The 11,166-nt window shown below is 42.1% G+C and overlaps 1 protein-coding gene across 1 annotated transcript; it reads right to left on the bottom strand.

Annotated features, from left to right (window-relative positions):
• Positions 1–4,451: 4,451 nt before the first annotated feature.
• On the bottom strand, positions 4,452–9,988 carry LOC119344217 (guanosine nucleotide diphosphate dissociation inhibitor 1-like). The gene is made up of 13 exons (XM_037614762.1): positions 9,760–9,988; positions 9,014–9,076; positions 8,723–8,806; positions 7,329–7,436; positions 7,006–7,178; positions 6,508–6,619; positions 6,244–6,324; positions 6,087–6,149; positions 5,911–6,012; positions 5,592–5,716; positions 5,272–5,482; positions 5,113–5,187; positions 4,452–4,842 (listed from the first exon to the last, which is right to left on the bottom strand). Exons 1-13 carry the CDS (start codon positions 9,844–9,846, stop codon positions 4,789–4,791), a joined length of 1,338 nt encoding a protein of 445 aa, XP_037470659.1. The 5' UTR covers positions 9,847–9,988; the 3' UTR covers positions 4,452–4,788.
• Positions 9,989–11,166: the final 1,178 nt, after the last annotated feature.

Raw genomic sequence — 11,166 nt, 5'->3', positions numbered from 1 at the left:
CCTCCCGCCTCAGGCCTCCTCGAGCCGCCGCGCCAGAGGCCAGGCAGGCCAGAGGCAGCCGCGCCGCCGCCCCGAGCTCCCCGCAGGTATGCTTTCCTTTCTTTCTTTTTGTTTTATTTTTTTCCTTTTTGATTCATTGTTGGCACTCACAATTTATTGTTTGTTGTATTGTGTAGATGAAGGTGAACAACAACGACATGGACTCGTTGTCCGATTCGTCGGGTTGGTCGTCATCCGACGATTCGGACATCGATGAGTTGTTGCAAGACGATGACGTCGAGATGATGAGCCTCCTCATCGACGTGCAATCCTTTGAAAACCGCGTGAAGCTGATGGATCAGAGGAGAGGGTCGAAGATGGGGCGAGTCACCATCTACCGGAACCGCGCTCTCGGACACGAACATTTGATGGAAGACTACTTCTCCGAGGTACCTACGTACCCTCCTCGTCTCTTCCGCAGAAGGTACCGAATGCGGCGTAGTTTGTTTGTGAAGATTGTCACCGATTGTGAGGCCGCCTCATATTACTTTAAACGTCGTAGATTCGCCGCCGGTATCATGGGGTTTAGTGCATATCAAAAGATATCGGCGGCAATGCGGGTACTCGCTTATGGCATACCCGCGGATTATACCGACGAGTATCTTCGCATTGGGCAAGATACAACCACGGAGTCAGTCCGTAGGTTTGCCAAGTTGGTCATCCGGTTGTATGGTGAGCAGTATCTTCGAGCACCAAACGAGGAAGATACAAAGAGATTAATGGAAATGAATGAAAAAAGGGGATGGCCGGGGATGCTAGGTAGTCTTGATTGCATGCATTGGAGGTGAAAAAATTGCCCAAAGGCATGGCACAGAATGTATTGCGGTAAAAGCCGTGATGCTACCATTGTGCTTGAGGCCATAGCATTTCAGGACACATGGATTTGGCATGCATTTTTTGGGTTGCCGGGAACACTCAATGATATCAATATCCTTAATAGATCTCCTTTGTTCAAAAGATTAATTTCTGGGGATGCTTCAGCTTGCAACTACAAAATCATGGACAATGAGTACTCAATGGGATACTATCTCACCGATGGCATTTATCCCGAATGGGCAACTCTTGTGAAGTCCATCAAGGAAAAAAAATGGGGTGCCCTTAACAAGAAAAGAGGCTCATTTCACCAAGGCACAAGAGGCAGCCCGCAAGGATATTGAGAGAGCTTTCGGTGTTTTGCAAGCAAGGTTTGCCATAGTTCGTGGTCCAGCCCGGTTTTGGGACAAAAAAACCTTGATGAACATCATGAAATGTTGTGTGATTCTACACAACATGATCCTAGAGGATGAGAGAGAGTTAAACCTCCCTTGTTTCTATGACAATGTTGGTACCCGTGTGCAACCGGAAAGAAACCCTTCTCGCATACACGCTTTTTTTCAAGCACATCGTCAGATTGAGGATGCAACCACTCATGGTCGGCTCCGGGATGATCTAGTAGAGCACCACTGGCAGTTGGATGGGCGGCGCATTGGCCCATGATGTATCTTTGTTTTACTTTTCTATGTCCTATTTGATTTGAACAATTAGTGTAATTTGCTCAAACATTGTTGTAATAATTTGAATGATTATTGTTTTATTCGGTGTTGTAATAATAACTAGAATGATTATTGTTTTATGTCAATTGTGATGGAATTTGTGATATGCCATATGATGAAATGTGATGAAATGTGTGCTATATAAAATGACAGTTTTAAAGATTGGGGTTGAGGCAAAGACTAGAACCCTCAAATCCAACCCTTAAAGCAGTTTACGGGTGGGGTTTGAGGGTTCTAGTCTTTGCCCCTGTTTTTCAACCCTTAAAAGTGTCAAAAACTGGCACTTCTCAACCCTTAAACTACTATAAGGGTTCGAGGGTTTGAGGGTTCTACTAGTAATGCTCTTAGTCTCTCCGCGTCATATGAATATTTTTGAATGATTTAGGTTAAAAATGATTTGAACATTGCTCACCACACCTTTTCTAGTATAGATGAGAAATAACCATGTCTTGTCTTAACCTGTACGCTGTTGAATTTTACGCGAAGATTCTTGAGGATTTTTTTTCTTCTAATTTTTTTGGTCTGTTAATCAAGTAGTGTAAGAGTTAGATGACACTTGGTTAATTCTCATATTCTCCCGCTTGCATGTCTCTACTAGAGGTTGTAGTCGCCTAGCTATAAAATTGACGTCTTGTTTTAAGAGAGACGCCGCCTCCCACTCAAACAATAATGTGCATTAATGAGCACTATGTCAGAAGTTATCATTAAAATACACGGACAAGGAGAATGAGATAGTTTCTATTATTCTCTCGCATCATGCTCTCTCCTTCACGTCAACAATCATCATATATATGACAAAATTAAGAGCAAGTGTAAAGTCTTCGTAGATGCCATAAGTTGTATCTAAGATAAACATGCTACCATCACTGCGAGAAGCTCGCCGAGATGAACATTTGTGGCTCGCATATTTAGGTTCAAACATTTTGATTTTTTATATTCTTAACTCTATACTGAATTTACAATATCAAAAAATGAATTCAATTTTGATATTCACACAACAAACAGGGACATGTTCTACTATGAGTAGTGGATAATTCAAATTCTGTTCTCCAAATGTTATTCACAAGTGATTATGTTTGTTTCTCAATGTCTGTGTGAATGGTAAATAAATAGTAAAAGTGTTTCGTGACGTAGACTTTAGGCCATGCTTGTTTTAGCTTTAGGCAACAGATTCTTATAAAAAAATCAGAAGCTGAAAGAAACAACTATTTGAAATCAGCTTTGCCACTAAAGCTGAATCTAGTTTCGGACCATTTTCAGTGCAGTTGTCTAAAGCACATCCAGATGTACTTTAGTGGCAAACTTGATTCTACAAATCAATTTTGCTAGTGAAGTGAATCCATTGGTGATTTGAAGCCAACTAAATTTGAAATAAGTAAGGCCTATGTTATTTGGTTATATTCATGACCTTTTCGTGTGTCATAGGCCTTACTGGAAATATTTATGACTATTAGACTTTCCTTCGTATTATTTTTACCTAAAGAGAGGAGTGCACCTAAGGCACACCTTCGAAACGGCAACCATAAAAATTTAGTCGTGAACAATCCATGAATAGTAGCATCTAACCGCTCTGCTTAATAATCTGCTAATGTTTGGTCAACTCTCATTTTTTACCTCACTTTTAACCCAAAGAATCAGTGCACACACAAGGAAGGTTTGCCCGTACACATGTTTACATGAATTCCCATTTTCAACTTAAACTCAAAGGGCTCCGTCCATGGGCGGATCTAGTGTGAGGGCCATTAGCGCCATTGCCCCCACAAACAATTTGCAAATTTTCTTTTACTAGTGTAAAGTTTATCCATCATACAATAATTTTGGTGTAGCATAATAAAAAAATTCTAGTCATTGGAATGTTGTCCACGGTTGCCCCGCATTGTTAGATCCTAGATCCGCCACTAGCTCCGTCGCTTATTCCTCGAGCATTGAACACTAGCCGGTAGCTTCCCAAAAAGACGATAGAAATGAGACATAAAATAAGACAAACAAAAATTTGGGCAACAAACTAAAAAGATGATAGAATGAGACATACGATAAGCAAACAAAAACTTAGGCAGCAAATTATAGCATCGATAAGGCAACTAAACCTCCAAACCACTAGATATATTCCATATTATCTCATGCAACAAGTTCGTAAAAACAATGATGTTATTGACTCAGTACACAACAGAAGTATACAAATTTGTAAAGAAATGATGTTATTGACTCACCACACAGCAAAAAATCTTTAACTCATGCAACGAATTGTGAGTAAATAGAACTAAATTCTAATTGATGCGTGCAAAAACTTTAAGCTTACACAACAAAAATGCTAGATGTATGCAACACAAAATCAACTTATCCAAAGACTAGCAAAACACGTGCAGCAACAACAAAAACCAGTTGTGTGTTACACAGCAAACATATACTCCCTTGTAAATAAATATAAGACCGTTTAGATCATCGGAGAAAATACAACACGCTTACATTGCAAGGAAACACACATTTCCAAATAAGATGATTTTTGCCAGACTGCACAAAGATATCCTTAACTATTTCTACAGCAGCCTTGTTGCCCAAGTGAGTGCAATATTCCTTGTTACCAATCTTTATGTAGAAGATTGACAATTGTTGCAAATAAATCAAACAATCTCTAAATTTTGATTCTTTCTTTGGTTCAAATAGGAATGCAGGCGGGCATCCCACATAGTCCCGCAAAATCAATCAGCTAGTACAAAATAAACTAACTCTATCAAACAAAAGCTACAACTAACTTTACTCATTTTGTATACGGAGCGGGACAGTTCAGGACGCCGCTTTGCATCCCTACTTCAAACCCACCTTCTCTGTTTCTCACGTAACATTTCAAAACCATCTGCATGCTTACTTTCTTGAGCGAACGAAAATAAACCACACTGAGCTTACTCGAAACGGAAAATACATCCAAGACACCAATATGTATAACTGTAGAATACATCGACAAGACGAACATTAACATGTCAAAGCCATCGTTATGATAGAATAACGTTTACAACCCAGTGGATCAATATGGAAGTTAATGAAGGAACCCAGCACCATTCCAAAGATAATAATTTCGCATAGTGCTGGTAGCAGGCGTGGACCTGGAACCCTACGCAGTACGCAGCTGATGTCACACGTGACCATCACACAGTAGGATTCCGGTGGTGTTCCTCGTCCTCCAGGAAGTATGTCTTGAAGAAAATGCTGGGTTTGAGATCTAGTACTCTTCTGCAGCGCTGGCAGCACTGAGATCAACGCTAAGATCAACAGTCTGCAAGAAGAGCAGAGAGTTATACCAAAACAGCTTTCAGCCACAAAAATGTGAAATCTCTTAGGAACCAAAATTGCTGATACAAGAGCTAGATATATATAGGTCCAAATTCTACAGAAAAAAAAGCCAATAGAGAATCACTAGTGAACAAAATATAGACAGCAATCCTCGGGAACAAATTGTGAATTCTTAGAGTTTACCCCACATAAACAGAAACTAATAATCGCCCACCAGCATTGCAAAGGTAAAAGGAGTGAATCTCAAGCTTACCTTTCCAGTAATCAGTGTGTACATATTAAGAACATCTGTCACAGTCGTCTCAAAGTGAGTAGTGGCATCATAACTCTGCAAAGAGGGAAAGGAAAAAAACTGCCATGAACATCTACAATATGAGACTAACACTGTATTCTCATATAAAGCAAAACTTACCGGTGAGACAAAGCAATTATCAAGAGAAGGTTCATTGACTGGTTCATATCTGTCATACATATCGAAAAACAATTCATCTACTGGACCAAGTAGATCAATTCCAGGCTTTAGTTCGGACTGTGGATTATCAGTCTCCGCTTCGGCAGACACAAATGCAATGAACTTCCCTTTTGGCGCGACATTGTGAGTGTACGAGCAACAGAAGACATACCTACAATATATATACCAGCATGCATGTCACAATGAAGCAATGGAAACTGAATTTAGAAATTTATCCAGCGATAATTATTTGAGAACTGAGACAGAAAGTGAGCCCTCACATGTCTGACTTGCGCCCAAGTTGCTTTTGTGGTAAAATAATCTGAATCGAGTGGGAATCATTTGCATTTGGAATTGGGTGGCTCATAATAGCAATTGCTCGTGCAACTTTTCCAATCTTCCTTACCTGTTCACAGAGTAAACGTCATGGGAGAATACTAGTATGTAGCAAAACAGTATGCAGACAATAAGAATTACAAGAGACCAAACCGTGAAGGTTCAAAACTTAAGTAAGTTCAGATGGACCATGAGAGTTCAGTGAATTTGGTACAAACATGTCCAAACAAAAGTATAACATCAATTGAAAACAGTGATATATACCTTGTTGGCCAAGTAAGAAGGATCACAGACAACCTTCTTGCACTTAGCAGTTTCACCTTCTGATGTAACACCACACACTTTCCCCTCCATATCAAATTCAACCTGCAAAAGAGAGTTGGGTAAATGAATTCACACACAATGGCATAAATGATTAGCACAGATGGGGTAAGACCAACCTTGCACTCTGGCTTATTTAACATATAAGTGCCACCATAAACAGCACTTAGACGTGCAAAAGCCTGAACAGTAAGAAAGCACTTTAGCATATAAGCATCTTAAAGGCAAACAAGCAATAGAAAATATATTAGCTCAAGTAATCGAAAAACAACTGACCTGTGGCAGCTCACCCAACCCATACAATGGGTAAATATAAGGTGAGCCTCCTTGGAACCGTGCAAGAGACTCAGAATAGAGCTAGCAGCAGGCAGCAAAGTTTCATTATGCTCCATTGATAAAATACATTTAAATAGCAGAAACATCACCAAAAAACAAATAAACAAGGGTAGCAGATCATAGAAATTATATTGATGTTAACAAGCCAGAAACCTTCCATCTTCTTAAGAAAATAAATAACTAAAAAAATTAGTCAGGGCGTACTTTCATTCTTTTAACAGTGTCAATTGCTGGCTCGCTTAGGTAGCGATCATCCCTGTGAAGAGCAAGCGCATGGCCAATGAAATCTATAGTATCGTCACTCAATCCGTGTTTCCTGGAAACAAATAACAAAAAAACAAATAAGATTACTTGCAGTGCAGGAAGTAACCAGGGATATCCTTCCACTTTTAATGGAAAGTGCAGATCAGTACATGATACTGAAATCAAATGTTCTGCAACTCTACTGTTTTCTCAAAAGAGAGTAAATTATTAAACCAATCCCTACTTCTGAAAAAAAAACATTAAGAATAAAGGCAATGGAGAAGATGCATGTGCAATTAGAACAAGCATGTATTCTTTCCTAACAATAAGGCGGACATAACTAGTTTTTGTACATTTCAGCCACTCAACAGAATAAGCAACTACCTTATATAGTCCTTTTTACTCAAAAAAAATAATTCTGATATATAGCATTGATGCCATAACAGATGAGATACTTACGCAATCAATTCTCTAGTTGTCATCCTTGTAAGGTCCAATCCTTGATGTGTTCTTGGATCAGCATCATTGTAATCTTGGACATAAATGAAGAAGTTCCTTGCTCTACGTTTCTCAAATAAGCCCATTAAAGGGGATTTTAGAGCCTCCATGTCAGTGGCAGGAACCTTGTGAATCTGATGCAAATGCAACACAGCAACAGAATGTAGGTGACTAATTTGAATAGTGGTGTTTAGAATACATGAGATCAAAGAATGGCTTATGACGAGTCAACAAAGGTGCCATCCATACAAGATAGAAGGCATGCGGGTAAGCTAAAGCAATACCTTCCCTTTGCTGAAGACATAGCTTCCATCAACAGCTTTGAAAGACAGATATTTCGTCACATCAGTGTGAATGAGAGTACGAACCAAAGTCCCATTCGCCATCATAAACTGGTCAGAGATAGAAAGAGAGATACTATTTTTATCAAGTGTTTACAATCTCGACATATTACATGTAGCCTGTAGGTTTATAGCATTTCATAATCTGAACCAAGCATCTGTTTATTGTTAATAAAACTACAAGTTTCTCTCAAAAGAATAAAAATAACAATAGTACAATACAAGTAACGGGAAACACTATCAGGATTGTGGAGTCATGACAAGGGTTCCAACATAGGAAGAGAGTTGAGCGGTTATTGGTCAAAACTGTATACAAAGGAGCCGCATTAAAAAGAAGCAAAAAAATGCAAGGAAACATTGAAAAATGTTAAGTACTTCTTGGCCACAAGCCTCTTGAAGGAGTTGCAAAGCCATTGACAGTTTGACACCTACTAGCATGATGCTAAATTTAGCATGGACCAATTCGATTTAGACAAGGTTGCATGCTCTATCTGCTAAAATTACTCCATCAGGCCCACACATCACTCCCCAATCTGCTTTTAGAACCATGGTTACCAGATTTGCGGATCAATGCGTTTGCCACTTACAAAACGGTGGGTTCCCTAATAGGTGTACATTTCTGATTCGCGGACAAAGATGGAGATGGGATACGCAAACCAGATATTTAGGCACAAAGGTTTTACTAGAGAACATCCCCATTAAAAGAAGGAGAAAACATGACACATGGGCCTGATCAGCCCATCCACATATCGTCTTTTAGTTAGGAAGGGAACCCTAAGGTAGCGACGCACCTTCTAAAGAAACATAGTACCGTAACCTATCTCCCTAGCGCTCTGCTATAGCAGCGCCGTCTTTCCATCTAAAAGAGGATATGGTTAAAGAAAGTCTCCAACCCTCCTCCATCCTCACCAGATCCAGGTGGTCAATGTCTCAAGGCTGCAGGTTACAGGCCACAGCCCCATCCTCCCTGTCACTGCTCCTAAGAATGGTATTAATGGCGGATGGCAGCTGGAAGAAATCATATCCTCCCATCTTCTAATTTATCTTGATTTGATTGGTTTGGCACCCATCTACGAATCGGACACCAAATCCTTACCGATTGTCATCTATTTCGAACCGACAGGTTTCAAAGGGTGTTACGCAACTCCGGTAACCATGTTTGAAAGACTATTTACTGATCATACGGCAACTGTTTTCCTTATTGCTAAATCACTCGACTGAACCACAAATAAGTTAGTAAATATTTTTGAAATGAAAATAGTACATTTATTGTATATACTCAGTTAATATTTGCTGCATACAGAAAGATGGATTTAATCAGAAGGGGCATGTCACACCTTTGGAACCATGTCTACATTGTAGTCTCTGCTCGCACCTAAATGCGCCGGTGGTTTTTCTTCCCCCCTGAACTTCTTCCAGAGCTATCAACAACATAGACAAACATTAAAGAGGTATAAATAAAAACAACTACAAGACTAAATCAATCATATCAACTAGCAAAACAAACTGAGTGACTTTTGTTTGTATACATATATTTTCAATTAGTACCCATTGATACAATTATAACCTCATTCTAGGTAGTTGTGATCTTAACTTAAACCACTTGATAGAGACATATAGCTGCTTGCCTGGTTCAAGTTGAGGGAGGTGGAATCTCCTCCATAGTAGTCATTTCTATCCATGTGCAAAACCTGCAAAAAAAAAGGCAAAAGTTAGAACACATTTAGCAATATCACCATTTTTGCACCCCTTCAGACTACAACATGTATCGAGCATCCCGCCACTTTTGGATCAGCAGTATCTCACCCAATTAATACACCATAAAAGATCATGCTTCCAAAATGGGTAAAGCATGTCATGCCACAACAACTCAAACCACGCCCTACCTTTTTCCTCACTGACTGATGTGCCCCAGCTTTGCAAACTCATACCCCTCGCCTTACAAGCATGGATCACATCTACTAGCATAAACTGAGCGAGACAGGGAGACCACGGCTGGGGTCGCCGTCAGTGCAGTTTACCTTCCGATTCAGCCACGCCCCAGCGTCCCCACCTCCACATCACTACAGGCTGCCTCCCCCAAGTCGAACGACCCCCTAAGTTTCGCAACAGTTCCTACCACCAACAGCAGAGGGACGCGGTGTGGCAGCCAAAACAATCGCCCATCTGCCGGCATCAGGTCCGGATCAAGCCGGGGCACCAGTACCATCGCCCGATCTACTACCTGGAAGCAGCAGCAACCACCCCACCCGCGCGCCGAGAGCGCGGGCTCCGTCCGAAAGCACGCGCACGGGAGCTGACTGGGCGACGTCACGGTAGGCGGCTGGAACGGGGAAAGGCACAAATCGATCGGTACGGGGGAGGCGAGCTTCACCTTGAGGCCGTCGACGGAGAGGAGGCCGCTGAGGATGCACTCCTTAAGGCCCGTGCCCAGCACGATCACGTCGTACTCCTCGTCCATGGCGGGCCTGGCTGGCTGGCCGCGGCGATCGCAGGCGAGCAGAGCGGCAGCAGATGGGAGCGGGAGCAGGAGGAGGCGGAGGAGTGGAGTTGAGTTGGACGCAAGCAACGGGGGCAGGTGCTAAAAGAGTGGTGGGATGGATGGATTTGGGGAGGGAGGTGCCGGGTGCGTGCGTGCGATGCGATGCCGATCCCCAGAAACACGGCACGGCGTTTTTGCGTGCAGGTCCCTGGGACGACGCTCTATTTGCGCGTCCGGGAGCCTTTATCTATTGAGATTGGGGTTTTTCTTTTAGATTTTTTTTTTTTTGCTTTTGGCCACGCGGGCGTGGGGCGTGAGTGCGTGAGCGGAGTGGTCGGTCGAGCACATGACGGCACACCGCGGAGGTAACGCCCGTTTTTTTAGTCTAAACACGCTTTATTTATTGCTCAATAATGTTCATAGGGATATAAGAAATGTTTGGAGGGTTTAACAGCCACACATGGCGCCCAAAGTTCAAACCGAAAGCATGGCTATATGCCTCAACATTGGTTGCCCTACCTTCAAAGATGAAGGTGCAACTATCAAAGCTCGCCGATGTTTCGACGATCTCCCTAGTGGTGCTGGCGTAGTTTCCTCCCGTGCGGTTGTTAATGTCAGTCACTACACCTTGGCAGTCGCTCGCTACGAGAATGTGTGCGAGTTCCAGGTCAGTAGCAAGGGCTAGCGCATCACGACACGCCAAAGCTTCCAGCATCGCCAGATCCGTCACTCCATAGATCTTGATAACTGAAGCGCCCAAGTATATACCTGAAGAGCTTCTGCAAACAGCACAGAAGGAACCAAAATTACCATCTCTCGAAACAGGACCGTCGACTCGTACTTTTGCTATTCCTTCAGGCGAAGGGATCCATCTTGGCTGTACAGGCATTATCGATAGCGATCTTCCCGTAGATTTCTTCAGGTTGCACTCCTCATCTCCCGAATGAACTTTAAGACGAAGTTGTATGTAGATAGCGGACTCTGGAAAACGTGTTCATGCAGAGCCTGACTTCTCGCATACCACAGTGCCCATAAGGTAGTAATTACCAAGATGAAATCTTGTGGAGAGAGCATGTCCTGGACCCTAAAAATCCAGCGTTTTGCATCTAGTTCCGTCGTTGTGTTCAAAACTTCCACCAGCTCCGGATCATGAAGTGCCCAAACGCATCTGGCGACAGTATAGTGAAGCAACGAATGTTGCCACGAATCCTCAACACCACATAGGCCACAACAAGTTGTAGTAGACATGTTCCGGTGATTCGAGACATCCGCTGGTGGGATAGATTGCTGCGCCAATCT

Source organism: Triticum dicoccoides, chromosome 1B (assembly GCF_002162155.2).
Source record: "Triticum dicoccoides isolate Atlit2015 ecotype Zavitan chromosome 1B, WEW_v2.0, whole genome shotgun sequence".
Taxonomy (NCBI): domain Eukaryota; kingdom Viridiplantae; phylum Streptophyta; class Magnoliopsida; order Poales; family Poaceae; genus Triticum; species Triticum dicoccoides.
Note: the sequence above shows the minus strand (reverse complement) of the source record. Positions and strands in the feature narration are given on the sequence as shown.

Excerpts from the sequence above, each read along its gene's own strand:
- LOC119344217 (XM_037614762.1), bottom strand. The coding sequence starts at position 9,846 with ATGGACGAGGAGTACGACGTGATCGTGCTGGGCACGGGCCTTAAGGAG. Across the intron at positions 8,807-9,013 it reads CCTCCCTCAACTTGAACCAG|CTCTGGAAGAAGTTCAGGGG; the intron begins GCAAGCAGCTAT and ends TGTTGTTGATAG. Across the intron at positions 5,188-5,271 it reads ATAATTGCTTTGTCTCACCG|AGTTATGATGCCACTACTCA; the intron begins GTAAGTTTTGCT and ends CCCTCTTTGCAG.